The sequence below is a fragment of the Taudactylus pleione genome, unplaced genomic scaffold (assembly GCF_031769625.1).
Source record: "Taudactylus pleione unplaced genomic scaffold, aTauple2 ptg000446l, whole genome shotgun sequence".
In the NCBI taxonomy this organism is placed as follows: Eukaryota; Metazoa; Chordata; class Amphibia; order Anura; family Myobatrachidae; genus Taudactylus; species Taudactylus pleione.
In genome coordinates, this window is record NW_028284848.1 from 1,499,874 (window position 1) to 1,524,366 (window position 24,493).

Sequence of the window (24,493 nt, forward strand, 5' to 3'; positions counted from 1 at the left end):
TGGATGTAGAGACCACTCTCCTGAATGCACGTCATGACGGCTGAGGAAATCAGCTTCCCAAATGAGTACTCTTGGGATGAATACTATAGAGATGGCGTTTGGTCCATGCGAGAATGTGGGACACTTCTGCCATTGCTGTCTGACTTTGAGTGCCTCCTTGGTGATTGAGGTAGGCCACTGCCGTGGTATTGTCGGACTGTACTAGTACTGGCCTGCCCTGAAGAATATTCTGAGCCAGAGTGAGAGCTCTGTTGATGACTCGAAGCTCCAAGACGTTGATTGGTAAAACTGCCTGGGCTGGGGTCCAGCGGCCCTGGAAGGAGTGCTGGCAGGTGACTGCGCCCCACCCTCAGAGGCTTGTGTCCGTGGTGAGGAGAGCCCAGTTGGGTATCCAAAAGTGTCGACCCTTGTCTAAATGGGATGTCTGTAGACACAAGGCTAGGGATAGGCGAACCTCTGGGGGGGAAGGCCCATCATCTGAGATCTGAGCAGATGGGGTAGCTCTTTCCACCTGGAGAGGATCAGGTGTTGTAGGGGCCTGGAGTGAAACTGAGCAAACTCCACCATGTCGAAGGTGGACACCATGGATCCCAAGGTCTTCATTGCAGAGTGAATTGACACTCGGCAACTGCGGAGCAGTCTGCGCACTCAGTGCTGTAGTATTCAGATCTTGTCTGCTGTCCGGAAGATTCTCTGAACCTGAGAGTCCAGGATGGCTACCAAATGTACCATTCTTTAGGAGGGCGTCAGGGAAGACTTTTTCCAGTTGATCAGCCAACTGTGCGTTTGTAGAAAGGCAATGGTTACATGTAGATGACGGTGAAGAATTTCTGGGGAGCTGGCCAACAGCAAGAGATCGTCTAAGTATGGGAGCAGTCTGATCCCTTGACGACGAAGATAGGCCGCCATAACTGCCATGATCTTGGTAAAGACCCGAGGAGCCGTTGAAAGGCCAAAAGGCAGAGCCTGAAATTGGTAATGTTGCTGTAGTATAGCAAACCGGAGATATTGTTGATGAGAAGGCGCTATAGGTACATATAGGAAGCATCCTGAATGTCCAGAGACACCATAAAGTCCCCAGGCTCCATAGCCAGGATAATAGAGCGGAGGGTTTCCATACAAAACCTGGGCACCCTGATAAACTTGTTCCGAGACATGAGGTTGTGGATAGGCCGACGAGACCAGTTGGGCTTCTGAACTAAGAAAAAAGGTAGAATAATAGCCCTTCCCTCGCTGTGAGGAGTGGACTTACCCAGGCATCTGATGTAGTCTGACGCCAGAACTGGGCGAATTGAAGAAGTCAGCCTCCCACCCTGGGAGCCCCAGGGAGAGGCTCGCCCCGTCACGCGGAAGGCCTGTCCTCAGATTTGGTAGGTGGACGTCTAGTTGCCCAGGTCTGTTTGGTCCTAGGCTTGGAGGCCTTAGTTGATGCCAGATGCCTTGGAAAGGACTGACCTTTAACTTTGCCTCAAGGACGAAAGGAGGCTACGCATTATATGCAGAGGGCAGGAACGCCGTCTTGGAAGCTGCCAAGGTAGTCACAATTTTGTCTAATTCTGGGCCAAACAGGATATCCCCAAAATATGGCACTCTGCCTTTTTAGAGTTCAAATCTGCCTTCCATGAGCGGAGCCAAACAATACGGCAGGCTACCACAGAATGGCAGATGCCTTGGAGCCGTATCCAGAGCTGCTTCGCCCAGAGGCTGCATCTCTAATGTGAGATATGTAGGACAGCTGTTCCCTCAAAGTATCAGAGGGAAATGTCTCTTCTAGGGCCTCCGCCCAACTCTCAATGGCTATTGCCACCCAGGCCGTAACCCTGGCAGGACGAGTAATAGCTCCTGTAATAGTATATAGATTTCAGGCAAGCTTCAATCCTTCTATCCGTAGTCTCCTTTAAGGAGGTTGCAATATGGAAAAGTAGGGTAGCATTCTTAACCAGACGTGTCACGTGGGAATCCACTGCTGGGAGAACTTCCCATTTAGTGCAATCAGTAGTGGGAAGAGGGTAAAAGGAACGTAAATGTTTAGGCAGCTGAAATCTCTAACTGATCTCTCGCTCTCTGGTAAAACTACCTTTTGTCATTTAAAGAGAGGCTCCTTTGTCTTAGGAGCGGGTTCTGTCGCTTTTATTTGGAGAATAGATTTTACAGCTCTCACAAGTGCAGGTATATTCATTCAATTTAGAGGTGGGTTCCTCATCTCCCCAGGGGGAGTCAGAGTGAGAGGTCTAAGTCTTCTGCCTCCAGAGATAATTCAGAATCTGATAGCTGGGTGGACTGGGAAGATAACACAGCACGCTTAGTAGGTTTACTAGGTAAGGGTCTCTCCTTTTGCAGCATTTGTTGAAAGGCTGTAGAGGTATCCGCCAAACTCTGCACTGAGGTAGAAAGTACGCCTACCCATCCATGGGAGAGAGAAAGGATTTGCAGGGAGTACCTGCTGTGGCCATCCCATAGGGGGAGCTACCACAGGGACCGCTAGGCGGTCTGTGATTTTTGCCGGCACCTGTGAAAAAGTAGCCCAGGGTGATTCCTGAGGAGAGGATACCAGGGCTGATGGGCCTGAGGCAGTCTAACAAGATGCACAAAGACCATCCTGAATGAGGTCCTCTGAACCTAAAGCTGGGCATCCACTATACAATTTTCTGTCAGATATCTGTCCCATCTGGCTGGTTGGAATGAAAACCTGGTAATGTATGGGAGCAAATGACAGTCGATCATATGGTTTAAACACTCAAAGGACAAAAAAAAAAAAATGTTCAAATTGGTTACATTTGTGTTTTAACCAATTTGTCTGAACAACCATTTTTGGATATTTTCCAGTGTTTGTGAGCAAATGGACGACTGTCATTTGCTCCCATACATTACCAGGTTTTCATTCCAACCAGCCAGATTCGACAGATATCTAACAGAAAATTGTATAGTGGATGCCCAGCTTAAGCCTGCTGAGCAGGACTTACAAGACACCACAGTGGGAGCAACAGGCTGCTTGTTATTCTTGCCTCTGCCAGACATAGCTGCTAGAACAATGTAACACACAATCTGACAGTGCAGTAAGCTACCCAGATGTATGTGTAATATGGTACAGTGTAGTGCGCAACAGCGATAAATAATATGTAATAATCCTCACAAATATAGGGAGATGTGGGGTACAATGAACCCCCTATACCTTAGTATGCCAGGGTTATAGTAGAATAAAGGGAAAGGTATAAGCTGACAGTAATAGGAAAACAGAGAGCAGCGCTAGCACAAGTCACATGCAAACAGAATTCTACAATATAACTGCAGTGGGCACTAAAATCAACTACAGAGCGCAGTGGCTGGTAGGATACACATGCAAACAGAATTTTAAATCTGTATAAATCTGTATAATCTGTATAAATCTGGTCCTTGGGAGAGGTATACAAGGTGACATAAATGCAGAAAATGACTGCGGAATCTCTCAGATGGGGCGGAGGGTGATGGATGAGCAGCAAGACCGCAGTGGAATGGTGTCCTGAGCTGGGGGAGGGGCCACAGGGAGAGCACCTTCTCCCCTATGCTGACATTAACCACCGTGTCCCCTGGCTTTAATGGTTACCCTGCGCCAGTGCTTGTAGTGCCCTGGTGGTCTAGTGGACTCCTGGATGCACCGGTGTCCACATCAGCTCCTCCGGTCTGTCTCCTGAGACCGGAGGCAAGACTGCGCATAGACGTGGGTCCCCGACAGCAGGGATCTGCCTTAACTGTCCCCTTGAGTCCTGGCTGCAGTCTGGTGAGCCCTGCTAGCTAGGTCTCCCTTGGAGCCCCGCCGGGAGTATCTAGCCGAGGCTGGTGTCACAGCACCACGGGGGGGTGATGGAGCAGCAGTGCAGACATCCAAAGGACTGTCTCACGCTGCTGCTCAGTTAGTAAAATAAGTAGAAATAAAATTAAATAAATAAAATAAGCTTGGGCTGCTTAAAGCAGCCCCACTGTTAAAATGGTGACCCAGCTCCTGCCAGACACCAATGAATCTGAGTTGCCCTCAGGCTGTTTGCAGGGTATAGGGGGAAGGACCGGAGCATCCTGGGATTGAAAAGCTTTGCTATTAGTGTCCGGTCCTCCAGGTCCCACCTACAGCCCATTGTCTCTCCTGTGGAGCACTATGGACCCTGAAGAAGAAATATATTCATATACTTTTCTTTTCAAAATTCTGTGGTGAAGACCTTACAAGTGTTACCTCTATAACATTCTTCTTGCTGGATTTGTCCTTCGTAGCCCATTCCACAGAGGCTCCTTTAAGATCAACTGTGAACTCTGGTTTGGATTGGTTACTCCCAAACTTCTAGAAAAAAATAAAGAGTCATCACAATAGTTTAATGTTTTAATAACTCCTATGTTCATACAAGTTCATATGAACAAAAAGGAGTAAATAATTCTATATATAGCTGGAAGCCGGGATCATCATTAGCAATATGAAGGGTAATCGTAATCTCATATTACCCAGATGTGTATAAATTAAAAAGATCAGGAAGATCTCAATGTTCCTACATACTGCAGATTAAGTTAATGTGTTAATTAACTGCATGCACCCACAACATAGTAGGGTAATACTGACAAATTACCTATATACTAGATTACTACTCAAATTACCTTTATAGTTATATCTATACATAGTTCATGTTACATAACATTTTTTATGATCGTGTTTAATGAATGAGGTTGGCCGCCACTTTGTACTTGATGCCAAAAGCTTTGGTGGGGGCTTCTCTCCGTTATCTGACTTTAGCTGCAGACCGCAGGGTATGACAACAAGTAGTGGACATAAGTGTCAGCACTGGAGAACTGAGCCTAAATATGCAGCATGCTAGGATGGGAGTTGTGATGTGACTGGAAGACTATGTCCTGTCCAAGCAGCTGTCGCATTCAATGGCTATTTCTATTTCTCGCCGTCTGAGCCTCACGCCCCATCAAAGCATGTAATAAGTGGGTGGGCGGTTTCAGGACGTGTGAGAGTGAAGCTATTGAATCCTAGATGAAATTCTATTCCTGGTAGTGTATAGATGAAAAACACATTTTTGTTTTCAATAAAGCACTGGCAATGATACAGTTTAATGCTCCCTAAAGCAAGATAACCACAAACACATACAGAGCTGGAAAACACAGGACAGGGATTTATTAAGATGGCAAAACACAGACAATGCATTGTGCGGTGTGTAACTCGGAAATGCAGGTCATGTGCACTGGGTGAGGATCAGGTGTGGTCTGTATGCATTTGTTTTCCTGACCGAGCACCACTACTAGATGCAGGACACTTTAGGAATTATGGTGCACAGAGATCTCTGAAAGCTTGCTCATAGGATTCCTATGAGCTCAGGATGCAAGAAGTAATCTTCAATGTTATTGATAACTTCCTGTATGTGAGGTGGGTGCCTACCACATTAATGAAGTAGTTCTTCCAAGTGGCAATAACTGCAGCTAAGAACCCAGCGCTTGTGGATACTGGTCACCTTAGCAAAGACCTGTGTCAGTCCCTGTGTGCCTGACCAGGATAGCTATAAATTGTGCAGTGGAGATACTTAACGCTTAAGATCCCAGCCAAGACTATGACAATAAAGACAAAAAATGGCAAATACAAAGGTCCTGCTGCCGGTCACAGGCTTCTAGCAACAGAAGCAACTCCTATTTCTTTTCACTACAGCAAATTTGTGGAACTAGCAGCGAGTGACATGCAAACTATCCAGGTTATACTGGAGTTACCAGTACTAGTGACAGGGAACATCTGATCAGCTGGTCATAAAATGGGTAAGGAAAAAAAAAACACAAGAAAAGACAGCTATAAATCTTCAGAATGTCCCTAAAGCACTAAGTATGCTCCTGAATTAGGAGAGCTTGATACAGTTACAAGACAGAAATTAAATGAAATTATGATTTGGCATTCACTTGTTTCTCTAGAATTAAAAGTAGATAGCCAGAAGACCAAACACTGTAGTTATTTTCTTTCCTACAATCAATAAGCACCAGAACAACGTTACATTAAATATGATCCCATTACCCAGCTAGCTCCAGTGCTTTGGAACAAAATGGAAGAGCCTTGTAGGACAGCCCACGATGATGTCCAGTTCTTCCTAAAACAAAATAGACCAATTAATGTAATCTCTATATTTTTTACCTGATCACCCACCAACACACGTTAATAAACACAAACATGAAAATCATATGGCAAGGCAATCTTTTTTTCACAGACTGGTTAAGTATGCTGGTACAGTCAAGGGGATCCGGTCAATGTCCCAACAGTCAGGATGCGTTTAGAATGCCGACATCGGAATCCCGGCGCCGGCATTCCGACAGGAAGTACTGGGGGTTAGGGAGTTAGGCACTAGGGGGAGAGTTAGGTTTAGGGTGCGTTGAGGGAAGGGGGAGGTTAGGTTCAGGTCATTGGGGGTGGGGGTTTGGTTCAGGCACCGGGGAGGGAGGGTTAGGATACTGACTGACAAGTGTTGGTATCCTAACCCTGTCGGGATGCCGGCGTCGGGATTTTGACTGCTGGCATGCCATACCCAACCCACAGTCAGGAACACATTGAATGATAGTAAATACATTTAAAATGTTGTGTATTTTCCCTTGTTATTATACAATCTTAGGCGTGTTTTGTAAAATGATCTCTCCTAAGAGTACTATCAGTGTAATGGTTATATAAGTGCAGCTTAGGAAGGGGCTAAATATGGTGCAGACAGTGGCTGCATACATGGTCAGATCAAGTTTATTGTCCAATTGCAGTTGGTACAAGACCCTATAGGGATCTGATAGATCCTAATCAGTTATGGTTAGCATTCAGCTGTCATTGTGTGCCTTGATCACTTGCAGACAATCTAAGACTATAGGAATTGCAGCAATATGAGCACAGTTACCACTGCCTGTCTTTCTCACTGAATCATTTCTAGGCCAGTGTCTTACTGACTAATAGAGCCAGAGCTGCTAGCTGAAACAGGCTTGGCTGATCGTTCAAATAAAACTATGGTGCAGACCAAAGAGTTAATAAAATAACAATTGTACTTGCCTAACTTTCTTCCCGTTCTCTGTGATTTTGGTCACATTTAACACACCATACTTTTCTTGACCCTGCAAAAAGCAATTCAAATTACATTACCTAGACAAAATGCATAGTAATGTCAGGTGAAGTAGAATTTTAGTCAAAACATGAAGATGCCTATTCGTAGAATTTAAAATTTAAGCTAGTAATTGACACAAACCTGTTCGTTCTATATGGCCAGTTTTTGCTGAATGGGAGCAGCCATTATTATTTATCCTTTATATGGCACCACAAGGGGTATGCAGCGCCTTACACAATGCAATTACAGATACAGACATAAGATATAGGGGCTTATGTAATAGGGCGCGATCTGGAAATGTTATTCTGGAATATTCTTCTTTTTTTTTTTTAGATCTGAGCCTCATAATGTCCTTACTTGTAACTACAGTTGTATTTCTGTCCCTAATCTTTCGTCATCAGTCCAGCTTTTGACTGGCCACAAAATAGTACGATCTATCCAGTATCATAAAGAGATGTAAACTAACAGGTTTGCTGCTCTATAGAAGAACACAGGACACATGCAGGGCAAAATGGGATCTGTAGGACAAACAGGAGTAAACCCATCATCAGTCACCAACATCTAGAAAATATGTAGCAACCAATGGAAAATGAGGTGGAGGAGCAGGACGCTTTCAGACAATCTGTTCTTCCAATGGAGAGCAGTTGTGCTAGCTGTGGACATTACTGTATATGAGCCAGTGACATTAGCTTGTACATGTCATCAGCGATCTGTGATGTACACTACACCACCATAGGGCCATACTGACCGTTGACTGGTGCTTCGGAGAGGATGGGGAGGTCTCAACATCAGGGAGACTTTGCTTGGATGTAGTTGTTGATTCCTGCAAAATAGAAGATTGTTTTACATTTATTATAAGCACAACATGTATCTGGGAGAAAGTAGGAAAGTTTCAGGATGTTTTATAAGAGACATGTGCACAAGGAAATGTGGACACAATTACGAGGATAACACAAACATAGGGGAAAAGGTGATGAACAGCAATTAGTCAAAAATTGCATTGTTTTCAGCGACTTGTGCCTCTGTATTGAAAACAGCAATTGTTTAAAGCTATACTACCCTGTTTTTGAATTTAAAATTAAATTACAGCATTAAGTCCTGTGGTAAAAATGGTTTTTGACGAATCGCTGATCACCACATTTCCCACTTATCAGCGCAATTAGAGTCTGCTGAGCTCCGCTCACACCTCCAAAAGGCTGTGTGCAGATCAGCCAGCGAGCCATATCCTGCAACGCACCCGGAAGCCGTTCCGGCAGCACTCATAGGCAATTAAAAAACAAAATTAAGAGAACTTTACACAGGCCTATTCAGAGAATGAAAATGGTTATATATGCATCTATGGTATATTTTATATGTAAACCTATCATCCAGAAAGTCCTTTACACTTTTTATATATTTTTTTTAAATGCAAATAATTTTCTACACCTCCATAATAAATAACATAAAACATGCAGATATGGATAATAGATGACTTCACACACACACAGTCACTGCGAGGAGCAAGTGTCAAATGGAATACAGAGGGCCAAAATGGGGAAACCACAATTACTGAAGTAAAATACTCCTGTGGGTTTTTAGACTAAGTAGTTTGATTTGCTGCAATTTGGGTACCATGCCTAGAAAAGAGCAAACTGACTGTTCTTTCACCTAACTAGCACATTAGCAGTGCTCCTCTCAGTGCCCACATAAGGAAATGCCCAGTATTCATCTCTGGGTGTGTGATGTTAGCAACAAACAGCACATTTCGCCTTTTCACTTTCCTGGAGGGGTTTCTGGATAACAAGTATGAGTATAAAAAAGGAAAATGTGATTTGGAAGAGGGGAGGGGGACATTAAAAATATAAATAAACTTCAAAATACAACAACATCTGCCGTTAGTGATATTAAACAATATTGACAAATAATATGTTACAAATTAGCCAAATCAGGGCAAGGCACACACAAAAAAGGAGGAAAAGCAAAAAGCTGATACGTTTGCTTGATTTATGTTTTCTTTATATTTGTGGGGATGTTACATTACATTTGTAGACTGTTTTAAAAAATTACATGTGTACAATTATGTCAACAAAACAGAAAGAAAAGGGCAAAAAAGTACCTAAAAAGGTAATAATAATGTTTAAGAGGATCTATGCTTGGGTCTCTCAAGGCGAAACCGCAAACCAGGCGATGTGAAACGGGTTTACAGGGGAATTTAGTTAGGCGCGATTAAGCGGTAATTTTTTTGTCCACAAAGTTTTCACATCCTTCGCGTGCAAATTCCGCTCATCACTTATATATGCGCGCACCAGTTTTTCGTGCAATTCAATTCCAAAAGTCGTGAATCGGCATTCACACAAAATTCTTCCTGCTTTACTGTTGATGGGTATAGGTGAAAAAAGAAAAATCTGTCTGTACCCCAAAAAAAGGCAGTGATATAGGATAACAGAGTAGAAGTGTATTAGTAGCCCTAATAAAAGTATTCGGGGTTTTTAAATTGTGTCAAATAGCGGTTTTCATGCATATTTCTAAAGCAGCCAAATAATGATAGAAAGCACATGTTTTTTTGTCAAAATAAATGTTCTACTTAAATTGGGGGTGCATAAAAATGCATATAACTAAATAATTGTGTCATTTAAAAACACTTTTAAAAAATCTTCAAAATACGCCTCTAACACCCACCTGCATTCGTAAAAACACCTGTCCCATATTTTGCCCCACTTTGCACATTTTCACCCCAAAAATTACATGTCATTATTGGCCAAATTAAGCCAATTAAAAAAATAATTTGTGCCTAATTAGTCATTAAGGAGGGTGTCCCAGTGGTTCTGAACCAAATACAGACATTTTTGACCAAAAACAGGAAATTTGCACATCTTTTCATCTACTCAGGAGATGATGAAAACTTTTTTCGTCTAATGGTATGGAGAATTCGAACCCGCAAAATTTTGCGTCTAATAGGGTTGCAGAAACACTACAAATTTGCACAAATTCGCGGCAAAACAGCTTATCACGCCTAATTAATTCACCCCATAGTATAGGGAAATACGCAATCTGAGGTTACTTTATTTCAGTGGTGGATGATCTGAGAAAAAAATGGGACATATGGGAGCCATAAGTATAGTGGATTCCAGTGGTCATACTGTAATCCAGAGTTCTAATTGTACACAGAAATGTAAAAAAAAAAAAAAAAAATTATATATATATATATATATATATATATATATATATATAATATTTATTTCTGTGTAATTATTGTACAACAACAACTACCGCTGCGGGAACTTTATGCCAGGTATTGAAAGGAGAGCATCAGGAAAGATCAGTATTATGACCGCTTTTCTTTCTGTTAGTACACAGCAGGCATATTCAAAGCTCTGAAGAATTTTCGGAATTTGAACGTGTGTTGGCAAGCAAGCACAAACCGGGGTCAGCATACTAACTTTTTCTGTACAAGGAGGAGTCATAAAACCTGGGATAGGCATGTAATACACTGAGGAATTACGCTTTTGCTTGATATGTAACTGTAAAATACAAAATGTACCTGTTAATGTCATTACGGTCTTCTGTCGCAATGATACGATTACAAGTAGCAGTTAGTGTTATTTCCTGTGTGACGAGGTGGCTTCACTTACTAGCAGATTTGGTAGATTATACAAATGTTGTGTGACACAAAATGGAGCACACGTATAACTGGAATTAGGGAAATGGGTTTTGATGATTTTTCAGTGTCTGAACGGTCAGAACTGCCGAACTGAAAGGTCAGTAAGTCACAGTGCTCTAGACACAATGACAAGACTGAATCATGGTACCTTATCGCTGGTCTCCAATAGGTACGTGCTGTGCCGCCACTTTGTTAAAACGATTGGCTCCTGGAACTTTCTGTCAAGACTCCGGCTTTTAGTGATCTCTCTCTGATGAGGTGGTAATAAGGAATTATACTTAAAAAAAAAAAAAAGAGATTACTAAGAAAGTAGTTTCATTATTTTACATTAGAGCTAATTAGTCAGGAACGACATGAGTGCAAGCAAATAGAGTACGCAGCACAAAAAAATAAAATGGAACAGTAAAGTAAATATGCTCCCGAACACAAACGCTACTGGGTATGTGTTCATTGGAACCTGTGGGATTCCATTCATGTTTCGCAAACACATGTATTTTTATCATCAATAAGCAAAGGCCCTACACAAGTTAGAAAGCGATAGTGAAAGTGTTTTGAAGCATATGAATGATATTCGCACACAAGAGGGTGTTCATTCAATGCAATGAGCAGTGGACCAGAATGCCATATGCTGTCCGGTCATCGATAATGCTTATAATCAGTTACATCGAGTGCATGCTATCGTGAAATGGCACTGACTTTTTAGAGATCATATTTACTTTTCTGTAAACCATATGTCTGGTTTGCAAATTATGGAAGATATTTCCCACAAAAGAGAGTGTAAGAAGCTGAAGTGAGAGGATGAAGTCAGTCAGGGCTTAGGTGACAATTTCTCACTCACATTTTGTGGCAAGAGGGAAGGACCCTATTATGTCACCATGTAGAAGCATTACATCATTTTTGATGTTGAGTATGGAGCTCCGTTTAACTGATTACATTAATTATAGAGTGGGGTTAGCATATTTAAATGGGCACAGCTACCTTTTGCATCATTTTGCTCCAATTTCTGTAAAGGTCTTATCTAACATCCCCAGCCTGAACACACAGGTTTGTCTAGCTCTTATCAAGTGCCACGCTGCCCTGTACTTTTAACCCTCCAAACACCCATTTATTGATTGTTATGCACAGCACAGTGAACAGGGGATACCCAACAACTCTCCCACCTGTGGGACAAAGATGTCCCAAGATGTCCTTTAAGTCAGAATCATCCTGCCTAAACTGAGGCAGATGGAAGGTATGAACAAACAAGTGATCGCATAAGCCACAAACGGAAAGTAAATGAATCCACTGAAAACTAAAGAACCCATAAGGGTGAACAATATAAATCATGATGCCTTTATTACCTTTGGCAACTCCCATTCAGAGCGTGAGCCATCAGCGGTGTAGTAATATGGTCTGCCTTGCTCGTCCACATGTTTCATCCACTGTAAACGGTTATATATGTTAAAAGCAGGCATAGGTACGAAATTACATTTCCTAAAGGGGGCGCCTCACCTACCCTGTGGACAGTCAGACATTTTGTGGGCAGAACAAAAACTCACTACCACATGTAATGTCACTAGAGAACAGTGGGGCTGCATTCTCAAAGGAATAATTAAAAAAATGGCTGCATCCAGGGGAGAGACTCACACGAAGAAGAAGACAAAAAGCTTACGGTGCTAAATATTAATGTTATAGCTGGATAAAATGAAAAGAAACTGCTGCTAAAAATGAGGAATGCAGTAACTCCCGCATGGTACAACATGAAATGAGAAAAACAGCACCGAACCACCTTTAAAATGCACCCATTAATAATGTCCACAATCACAAATATAAATAATATTCTGTAATAGTACACAAGGTAAATATTGCTAAAAAAGTAGTATCAAATTTATAAGCTATACGTGATCCCTAAAACAACAACAATTAAATCCAGCTAACTGAAGTTTCGACATACACAAGTAAAATACAATAATCTAATGCATTAATCATTTTTCCATTTAATTACTGAAGAGGCTGGTTTATAGTTGTAAGAAAAACAAACAGTCATAATGCACTTAAAAAAAACCTCCCCCAAAAGCTGATTGATTGCGAAGGACAAACAACCAAAATCTATGAACAACCTCTAGGCAAATGTAATTATTTTCTATGCGGGAGCTCTGACATTTTACATGCCAAAGTCCCATTCTCTTTTGAAGTTGCTACATCTGGTGCAGCAGAATATAAAAATGGCCACTCAGGGAGCTGAAATGTGTCACATAGCAAGAAGCATTTGCACACATGGCGTGCGTACAGGCAACAGTTGCATAACACAGGAGTGTAGGAAAGAATCAGAAGTACCTTCTCATTGGTTTGGTTATTGATAAAGAATGTATGGCCATGCTGATCCAATTCTTCTGACCACCCTTTGGGAGGAGAACCATACAGACTATCTGATTGGCTGTCACAAATGTTGTGAAAATTTTCTTCTGCTGAAAGTTGCTAGAAAGAGTTGGAAAAATTTGAGCCAATGCAGAAAGAAGCAGATCCGTAGCATTATGGAAATGAGAAATGTCACCTGTATCAGGTCCAGGAAAAGCAAGCAAAGGAAAAGTGATCACTGAGGAAGAAATGTGTTCTATCATACCGCCTGCATGATAAAAAGGTAGATACTCCCAAATACTGGATGTGGCACTTGCACTGCAGCCTACGTATAGCCACATGTTGACCAGCAGACTGGAAAAGTAGTGCCAACTCCAAAAATTATTTTAACATTATAAGAATTTGCTAAAGAATCAAATAGAAATGGGAATCTCTTATTTGGCTTTTTTTTTTTTTTTTTTTTTAAAACAAAGTGATTTTTCCCTTTACTTACTGTAAACAAAAGTGCGATTAAAAATAAATTCAGATTAAAGACATTCAGCAAATTACTTTTTAATGCATAGCTAGAGGAATAATAAAATAAAATAATAATCACAATATGGTTGGTGCCTTATGGTTCAAATACAGCATATCAGCTTCAATAAGGGGCCACCTTTAAATGAATGACTGTTTGGCTTGTCCTTCTGCTCCTGCAGCTTTCATTATTTCAATGTTCTTTCGTGCTTTCCATATCTTTATATAATATAGGTAGAGTTGTTCATTTTCACTACTCTCGAGTATGGACACTATGCTATGCTCTGTATTGGGTATCTAGTTATATGCAAAAATCACTCTACACCAGGGGTGGGCAAACTCGGTCCTCGAGAGCTACCAACAGTTCACATTTTCCAGGTCACCCAGCAGGTGCACAGGTGTAGTCATTACTCACTGACACATTTTGAAAGATCCACAGGTGGAGCTTATTATTTCACTTGTGATTCTGTGAGGAGACCTGAAAACGTGAACTGTTGGTAGCTCTCGAGGACAGAGTTTGGCCATCCCTGCTCTACACAATCCAAGGACAATTAAAATAATGCAAAGTATTTAGTAAAAGTTGCAGGAAGGTATGTACAAGCCATCAGGAAAAATAAAATGTCTGATCAAGGTGTCTGGTCAGACAGATCAAGTAACTTTCTGACCAGCTGCGTTATACTGAATTAATCAAAGCTAGGGAAAGGGCTAAGGGTTTGGGAGACCTTAGATTGCATGATTGTGAGGAAGCGATTACTGTGCGCTTACCAGCCATTTTGGATCATTTGTTATGTTGTGGTCAAAATTACATAAATGTTTTCTCACTTAACTACACTGTGCAAGGAAACGTTCCACAGCGAGTAGCTGCCTCCACAGAGTACAAGAGGCAAGCGAGTAATTGCTGTAAGATGAGGGAGTGCATTGTTGACGTGTGTAGTGAGGCATGCTGGGATGCTTGGCGCATTCAGGGAAGTTACAGCAAGGAAAATAGAAACAATGTCATTCATTTTAGGGTAACAAAATCACTTAGTTAATTGAACTCCTAACTATTGCTATGTTGCACTAGTCACAGTGTAACTAATGCAAGGCAGGAAATTATTATTAATTTCTGTTCAAACTCGTTAATGTATTAAAAACAGCTGTGGAATGCAATTTATTTTCACCATAAGGGACATAAAATGAACAATGGTTTGTGAATCACTGTATTGTCAATGGTTGATGTGAATTTAAGAGGATTTAGAAAAAAAAAATGAGAGAAGCAGACAGATAACACACAGACACAAATCATTTTTCAAATGAAGATTGGTTATATATTTGTTATTTTTATAAAAAGTTGTGACTGACCTAATTGCAAATCCACTGGTATACAATTACGGGTGATGTGCTGCCCCACATTAATACAATGTTTGGCTGCACACGTTTGCCATTACGGTACCCTCACCCCTCAGTATTGGGACTGTTTCTGCGCAATTCTATGACCAGCAAGAAAAATGTATTGATGTTGCTGGCTGAGATGTGTCCGTCTGGAACAGCACATTGCGGCCATCACATTTAATTGTATAGCCCCCTATATCTAAAATAGTCCTGGAAAGCCCAACCTTTTGTATGTATATATTTCCAAAGGTTATTAAGATGTTGTATATGCGGCAGCTTGTATTTGTTAGTGGTTGTTAAGGAGAACACAATGTCAAACCACATCGGGATAAAAGAAGGTGCCATTTTTTCCCTTCATTTGTAATGGACATTAAGAGTTTAATCTTAATTTTCCTATTCTGGAAAGGTTACGTCAACATTACTTCAAATCTAGATTACTGTTCAAGGATTGGGCCCTGCACTGCGGTGCTTGGCTCAGATAATGATGGTAGGTATAGAGCTCCTATATTACCATAACACAAGATTATCTCACAGTCAGCAGTAAATGGATATGAATAATCATACTAATTTATTCTCCGAAACAGTTATATATTATGTCATAAGCCGCTGGATATGGTGTGATGGTCAGTGTACACGCGCTCCACTACCACTGGTGGCAAAGCGCATCAAAAGGGACAGAAAGTACACAAAAACCACATGCCTTGTACATTGTAATACTAGCATGGGAGAAGTCCGCTTACAAAGTCTCCAAACTACAATAAAGCAGCTGCTTCTGGCCTCTGTCTCCTATCATGCTTCAGAGACAGGGACTAGTGAACCAAACTGCAGAATTCCTGCCTCTAGCAGATTAGGTCATTCTGTTGACATTCACCAACCCCAGGAAGTGACACTGATCTCATCAGCAATTTCTCTGGAAAGGACAAAACTGAAATTGCTTTTTCTTTTACCAAGTTCTCCATTTGGACCTTACATTTTCTATTAAATAAATACAAGACATTTGGATTACAACTCCAGAAATGGCAATGTCTACACCCAAGGCATTACAGGTCATATTAGCCACCCACATGGATGTGTTACAGGTTGCATGAATCTTACTCTACTTTGAGTTGCTGCAGAATGAAGATTTTAAACCTTATTCAGACACAAAGAACCAGACAACAACTGCAGGCCTGACAAATCCATCACCTCTTGCTGTCAACAAAGGACTTATTTTTATCATATTTTGTGAAATTACTAAGCGCTGGCGGTTTGGTATTTATTTATCATTGTTACTTATAGGTTGGTGAGAATTTGGTGGTTCTCTGTGATACCAAGTGTGGCAGCTGGTTTTCTTTGCGCCTTGGAGATCTATCCAAATATTTAATTTTCCTATTTACAGATCACTGTCTATTATTGGGTGATCTCAGGAGCAGTCAGTCAGTCATATCTAGGAGGATTTTTGATCCATTGGCAAATGGAAAGGACTTCAGCAATAGATCCAGCTTCCTGGCTCCCGGGATTTGTGCAGCCCTGACATATGACATGTGAAGTATGCCATCATATATTTATTTAGCGAGCAGCTAGGACTTTTGAAAGTATTCCAAGAACGCTTAACTGTCTGTAGGCGTTTGAAAATCCCAACTGGATGAGACGATCATATCATACAAAACAACTTGTTTTGTTTATTATAAAACTTAAGTATAAATAGCTCAGAAAACCTACTGTAAAATATTAGGTCACATCGCAGTATGATGCTGTGTATGAAGTCACTTTGCCTATAGTCGCGGAACTCTCCTGTGACTTAATATCCTTCCTTAGATTGCACAGTTTATATGCCACCTACCTCATGATCTGCCTGAGAGAATGACTCTCCCCTACTGGTCTCTTTTGTGCAGCGCGGCGGTTTCCAAGTTCGTTCTTGTGTTGCTTTATTATAATAATAGAAACGTCCAGTGTTATCTTTGTGGGTTTCCCACTCCCCTGTAATTTGGACTGGGGAAGTCTGAGGCTGTGGGGGAAGATTGGACTGAGAAATCTTCAGTTCTTGTAGATTTGCATATACAGGAGAGTCAGATCTTGCAGGAGCAGGAGAGACAGAAAACTAGAGAATAGAAAGCAGAAAGAAAAAAAGTTACCAATTACTGGAGGAGGATTAAAAGGAGATATAACCATCACACTCCCATCACCATCACCCCCAAATAAACCAGAACTGCTTTTTAAATCAGGTTTAGGATTCATGTGGCTGTATTGTCTCAGAGAATAAGAAATACACTGAAGTAAGGTGGCGAGAAGGTGCCATGTTAACAGATTACAGACATTCATGCAGAGATCAGCACTACAGAACGTCTGTTTAGAGAAATAAACTGCAAGGAGAACTTCTGTAATACTAATGATGTTCTAGAGATGGTGTCCTCCACTTACACAAATATCCCAATGTGGCTTTATCAGAACATGGTGAATGTACGCAAGCTGTTGTAATTCATAGTAACCAATGAGATTTTTGCTTTCATTTCCTACACTACCCTAAAGCAATGACAGCATCAATCTGATTGGTTGCTAGGAGCTAAAGCACATGTTATTCATTGCCTCAGATGGTGTCGTCTACCATGCAAAGTAGATGCCCCATCCAGGTGTATTGTGGTTAATTCGAAATACCAAAATATTTACACTATGCAAATACAAAGTTTTATTTTGGTTTTATAATGTATACGGTAAAATGAGGAAACCCTAACATATAAAAAAGAAATAATGATTTGCAAATTATTATAGACCCCCAACCAAGTGAATTATTTTAAATGATAGACCGTTCCAAAGTACAGGATAAATTTTCAATACTTTGATATTTCAAAAGGAGTACAGAAGTAGAAGAAAAAAAGTAAACAGGTTTAGCACAGTACAGAAAATTAAAATGATATACAAATACACACACCAACAAATGTGGACGGCTGACGTTTCAGGGAGCAAGCTCTTTTATGAAGAAGTCTTGATAAAAGGATTTGCGCCTTTAAATGTTGACCTATTCCAGTCTGCGGGAGATTTTTTTCTTAAAGTAAATATTAGACCCTGAGTGCCGTCCACATTTGTTGGTTTACATTATTATACAGGAGAGGCACTGGGCTAGCAGCAGTATACCGCAGGAGTGCCGGGGAGATCATATCTTACACACACACACACACATATATATATATATATATATATTATACTACTGAAACACACTAACTCCAGAACAGTGTAGTGGTGTATGGTGCAAAAGGCCATTAGAACAACAGTTCTAGACAATAGATTTGAATAGCTACAACACATTCTGGGATGAGACAAAGTAAAAGCCATATTTCCAATAAAACAAACCTTCTGGTCCTTTTGGCTAAGAACAAGTGTAGCACTGCCCTAGAAGCTCCGATCATAGACAGGCAACACTGACCTTCTGATAAGAAGTATTGCAACAGGAAAGTGCAGGATACTGCCCCAGAATAGCGACAAGAGGTGCCTGAATCATACCCAGAAGAGGGGACTTCACTTGCTTTAGTAAGGTTCTCTCACTTTTTGTTCTGGCTGTGCAGCAAATGTATTTAAAATTCTAGATGTAGGATTGGATCATAGTTCATTAATCCTCACTGTTTTCTTTCTTGTGGGCATAGGTAACCCTTAGGGGCTCATTCCACCCAGAAATTATCACATTTTTTAAAAAAATCTAAGCACAAAATTACAGATCAGATCAAGTCACATTTTAGAAAAAAAATGTGTCTAACTCCATTACAATACACTATAGGTACACTAGAGGTCCCCAAAGAGCTCATATGACAATGAAAGTAAAATACTTCCATCTAACTGAGCCTGCTGTGTAGGTTATTTGCATAGAGATAACGTTTATCCTGTGCTAATAGGAGTTCCTGTTATTTGTCTTTTGCACTTGTGGAGTATGGAGGAATGCACGGTGTATGCCTTTGTGCATATTATCAATATTATTACTACTAGTAACATGCTAGGAAGAGTGAAGAACTAGGTCGTTCTTGTGGGAATGTTTTGTCAATGGTCTGTGCATGGATGCAGGTGTGTGTCCCTTTAAATGTATAACTAGAATGTCTATATAGAATAAGGTGTAGCCATAAAAATATATTTACCTGTTTGTATACTATTTTGGAGCTAATGTCTGCGCTGTAGAGAGAAAGTTGCTTTTTGTGCCTACGTTTTTAAGTTTTCTGCATGGATCATTGTTTTTCTGAAGTGGGGCACACTGGACAATGTATGTCATTTTTATGTGATTGGCTGACATCTAATCACATGAGGACTACAGCAGTGTACTGGCAGATTGCCTACAAAAGCCAATCACATTACGTTATCCAGTGTTTATCCTGTTAGGTATGTGTGCAAGGAAGTACAGTATGTTCTTAAGCTGGCCACACATCTAAAGATTATCTGTCCAACCAACCAACTAGTTGATTGGTTGGAATGAAATTCTGGTAACGTATGGGAGTAAATGATGATCATCAATTTGCTCTTAAATGCCAGAAAACAGATGAAAATGGTGATTTAGACAAGTTTTTTTAAATGTTTGATCTAAACAATTTGTTCAAACAACAGTTTTTGTCCATTTTCTGGCATTTGGGAGCAAATTGCAGATCATTTGTTTTCATACCGTACCAGATTTTCATTCCAACCAATCAACTAGTTGGCTGGTTGGACAGATAATCTTTAGATGTGTGGCCAGCTTAATGCTTGTCTGTGGTTCTGCACCATTACTGGTGGCCCTGTTACAGTTCAGTGGTGCTACTTATGTCCCCATATTTCACAATCAAACAGTCCACCAACACCAATATATACCCCTAACAACATATATATGTGTTCATACACATACAGACCACACAGCACTTAATCACATTTCTTTGAAATTATATATTGTGATAGGATCACTGGTAAAGTGGTCTGTGGCAGGTACATTTATCCCAGATTCCTGTCTTTTGTGTTTTAAACCCCCAGGAGAAAGTCTGCAGTGTAGCAGGCTTGAGTTTCGGCTTTTTGAAAAGCCGGTTTGGGACCTGGGGGTTGTGGGTGAGAGGAGAGGGAGGGCTCCACCCACGGCCACTCCAGGTTTTGGTTCTCGCAGCCTGGTATCAGGCTTGTTAGTTTTCCACCTGAGAGTGGCCAATATAAGCCTAGTGTGTTGAGGGCTGATTGTCTCACCTGGGAGAGCAGACAGGGAGTTTGCTCAGAGACACTTTGAAAACCTGTGAGTGTTGTGCTGTGCTTTGTTGCTGGCGAGGGTATTAGGCCCTGCCAGGTTCTGGTAGTGAGGGAACGACCTGTGAAGGTAGTGCCCCGACAGGGCTAGGATTTATATTTATGTTTTCTTTATGTTTCTGACATTGTACAATAAAGACTGGCGCCGACCAGCTTGTACTTGCATCCAGACTGGTGTGCTGCTTCCCTGCTGCTATGTGTGTGTGTAAGGAAGGAGTCCTCTACCCAGGAGAGGGATCCCCTAACCTAACTGTGTCACTATATATATATATATATATATATATATATATATATATATTATATATATATATATATAATACATACATACATACATAGCCTTATGTATTCAACCCCCTTAGCTTTTTACCTTTTTTGTTACATTACAACCTGTAATGTATTTTTTTTTTTAATCTGAATTTTATGTGATGGATCTGCACAAAATAGTCTAATTTGGTGAAGTGAAATGAGGAATATATATATATATTTATTAATATATACATACATACATATATATATATATATATATATATATATATATATATATATATATATATATATATATATATATATATATATACATACACACACACACACTTTAGAAATAAAATTCTGAAAATTGGCATGTCCACATGTAATCACCCCCTTTGCTATAAAGCCCCTCAACAGTTCTGGTGCAACCAGTTACCATCAAAAGTCACATAATTAGTGAAATGAAGTCCACCTGTGTGAAATCTAAGTGTCACATGATCTGACAGTATAAACACACCTTTTCTGAAAGGCCCCAGAGGCTGCAACACCACTAAGCAAGAGGCATCACACCATGAAGACCAAGGAGCTCTCCTAACAAGTCAGGGACAAAGTTGTTGAGAAGTACAATTCTGGGTTGGGTTATAAAAATCCAAATCTTTGATGATCCCCCGAAGCACCTTCATATCCATCATCATCAAATGGAAAGAACATGGTACCACAACAAACCTGCCAAGAGAGGGCCGCCCACCAAAACTCACAGACCGGGCAAGGAGGGCATTAATCAGAGAGGCAACACAGAGACCAAAAGGTAACCCTGAAGGAGCTGCAGAGTTCCACAGCAGAGACTGGTGTATCTGTGCATGTGACTACAATAAGCCGTACACTCCATAGAGCTGGAGCTTTATGGAAGAGTGGCCACAAAAAAGCCACGACTAAGTAATAAAAATAACAAGACACGATTTGAGTTTGCCAAAAGGCATGTGGGCGACTCCCCAAATGGATGGAGGAAGGTGCTCTGGTCAGATGAGACTAAAATGTAACTTTTCGGTCACCAAGGAAAACGCTATGTCAGGCGCAAACCTCCCATCATCCCACAAGAACACCATCCCCACAGTGAAACATGGTGGTGGCAGCATCATGCTGTGGGGATGTTTTTCAGCAGCAGGGACTGGGAAACTGATTCAAATTGAGGGAAAGATGGATGGTGCTAAATACAGGGATATTCTTGAGCAAAACCTGTTTCAGTCTGCCTGTGATTTGAGACTGGGACTGAGGTTCACCTTCTAGCAGGACAATGACCCGAAGCATACTGCTAAGGGGAAACATTTAAATGTGTTGGAATGGCCTAGTCAAAGACCAGGTCTCAATCCAATTGAGAATCTGTGGTCAGACTTGAAGATTGCTGTTCACAAGCAGAAACCATCCAACATGAAGGAGCTGGAGCAGTTATGCCTTGAGGAATGGGCAAAAATCCCAGGGCAAATTGTGGCAAGCTCATAGAGACTTATGGAGCATACACACGGTCAGATTTGTCAGATGAACGATTTGACCAAAGTTTTGAACGATTTGAACGATTTTTGACTGCATTAAAATGAATGGAATCGTCCAAGTCTGACTGCAAACACATCAGATGTCAGATATCGTTATCTGACAAACGGGAACGCGCATCGTCCAGGCATGTCAGATGTGTCAGATTTTCCTTCAGATATGAACAACTCAACCATTAAATAGTTATCGTTCAGATCTGAAGGAAAAATCTGACCGTGTGTATGCACCATTATCCAAAGCGACTTGCAGCTGTAATTGCCTCAAAAGGTGGCTCGATAAACTACTGACTTTAAGGGGGTGAATAGTTATGCACGCTGAAGTTTTCAGTTATGTTGTCCTAAATGTTGTTTGATTCACTATATATAACACAACTTCACAGTTGTAGGCATGTTCTGTGAATGAAATGATGCACACCTTCAAACAATCCATTTTAATTCCAGGTTGTGAGGCAACAAAACATAAAAAATGCAAAGGGGGGTGAATACTTTTACAAGGCACTGTACACACACACACACACACACACACACACACACACGGTGAAGTTTTATTGACATGAAGTAAAGAGTGGCTTAAATAGTCTATTGACCTGGGCAGATCATGTATATTTATATAACCATTTTTAAAATTAATATTTACATACACATACTTAAATTTGCAGCTCTGCCAATAATGACCCTTACCATGCCTAGGTTTGAGTTTTGCGGACTACAAATCAAAGCATGCCTAGTTACACATTAGAACTTGTATTTCAACAGTATAAGGTATGTTAGCCTGAAGAGCCTGAATCTTGGAGCTACATTGTCAAACAAAGGCCTTTCATTATTTTTAATATACTTATGAAGGCTACTTTATTCCTTTTAACATTAAAGTACATTTTATTTTATGGTTATTAAGACTTCAAATAACATATGATGTTCACATTAGTTCTAGCATGTTTGTTAAATTCCCAGTTCACATAAGCAGTTTTCCAGTAGTGGCGTAGTGGACAGGAGAAAGGAGTTTTAGGGCAAATGCACACACTGCAATGAGCGAAACAGATCTAACCAAAGCCCAGAGACATTAGTTACCAAATAGAATTTAGCTTTATACCTAACTTTCAAATTATGTTGCAGCATACTTGTTACTGGAATATGCAAAATTCTCTCAGGGAACAACAATGGGCCATTTAGGAAATTTTACATTTGCCATATAAAGACAGATTAAAAAGTTGGTGTTTGGCATTTCTCAGAGAACCCCTCTCCAGTTTAAATGTGGAACAGATGGTTCAAGGCATGCAAACAGACATCACAAGTAAGCTGCAGTTACAGAGATAAGTCTGTTGGCTGAAGTAGAAGTGCAGGAGGTTTTCATGCAAGGTCTGCCTTGTGAACGGAACACAGACGGAGGGCTAAAATGTTGCCACTTACAAAGTTTGTTTAATACCCCTTACCTGCAGGCATGAATTCATGTTTTTACTAGTGTTTCCTAATGCAATTATAAGACATGTTATCAGGACTGGTGCCAATGGCCCAAAACAAGCAGCAATTGTGCTTACAGTCAGGAGTGTTTCAGCCAAATTTGTACACTCAATTTCCTTGCATACAACACCAATACCCAAAAACTCATTACAACACAAATCTCAAAAGCGAACACATTTATTTTAATCGCCGGCTTTAAAAGAGGAATTACTTAATCCACCAAGTAAGGGCTCAATCCACTTAGGCGTGAATAAGTGCGACTGCTAGCAGCACTTATGGCACAACCGAACTCACAGATTTTTGTTCACAGCGAATTGCAGTGTCGTTTCTTCTACAGCGCTGCAACAGTAACTCGCTCCCTTCGCGCTTAAATGGATTGATCCTAAAGAGTACCAAAATTCTAGCTAGGGTTTATGGATCCATTGTGCTATTCCAGACATATTTATATGTAGAGAAAGGTTTAGCGAACATTGCTTAACTTTCTGTTATTATTATCATTAATTTATATGGTGCCACAAGTGTTCCGCAGCGCCTTACAAAGTACATGAACAAATAAGTAACCAGTGACTTACAATACAATACAAAGCAGGACATGCACATGTATAATAAACATTGCTATATTAGCGACCTTTACGCCCACATAAGCAGCCGAGTTTTGGCTGCCCTAGTGGGGAGTAAGAGATAAATTAAATTATAGTAGGGAGAAGCACAAGAGGGTAGAGTGAGATATTATTTGAAACTCAACAGTGCCCAGTAGGGTAACATTTTGGGTAAGGTTGTGTACAGCCTGTGCTACTTAGAAGAACAAACTTCCCAAAACGACCTGGTGCTCACCAATTTCCCTTCTATAGCTGTACCCCTGTATAGAAGTCCCTGGATGACGAGGTCATCTTCCACAAACCATTACATTTGCTACCAGCATTTAGCTTTCCCTGGCACAGCAATCATCTTACAGTGCGGTGCATATATGGCAGGCCACATGTCCTACTGTACTGGCCAGAAACACTCTGGCTGGTATAACAGCAGTGTTGTAGAGTGCTGAACTTTGCAAAGCTGACCACCAGAAAGCTAATCTTATGGTTCCC

The 24,493-nt window shown here is 40.8% G+C and overlaps 1 protein-coding gene across 4 annotated transcripts in view; it reads right to left on the reverse strand.

Annotated features, from left to right (window-relative positions):
• Window positions 1-24,493, reverse strand: part of ARHGAP12 (Rho GTPase activating protein 12) — a 104,339-nt gene that overhangs the window by 22,641 nt on the left and 57,205 nt on the right. The window contains exons 3-11 of one of the 4 annotated variants that reach the window (XM_088447962.1): window positions 16,760-17,017; window positions 13,033-13,173; window positions 12,057-12,137; window positions 10,865-10,993; window positions 10,496-10,576; window positions 7,825-7,899; window positions 7,025-7,086; window positions 6,020-6,092; window positions 4,205-4,309 (exon numbers count right to left, since the gene is read on the reverse strand). In XM_088447962.1, the coding sequence (XP_088304088.1) occupies window positions 4,205-4,309; window positions 6,020-6,092; window positions 7,025-7,086; window positions 7,825-7,899; window positions 10,496-10,576; window positions 10,865-10,993; window positions 12,057-12,137; window positions 13,033-13,173; window positions 16,760-17,017 (1,005 nt within the window). The remainder of the gene's footprint in view (window positions 1-4,204; window positions 4,310-6,019; window positions 6,093-7,024; window positions 7,087-7,824; window positions 7,900-10,495; window positions 10,577-10,864; window positions 10,994-12,056; window positions 12,138-13,032; window positions 13,174-16,759; window positions 17,018-24,493) is intronic. The other 3 variants (XM_088447960.1, XM_088447959.1, XM_088447961.1) reach the window with 3 other exon arrangements.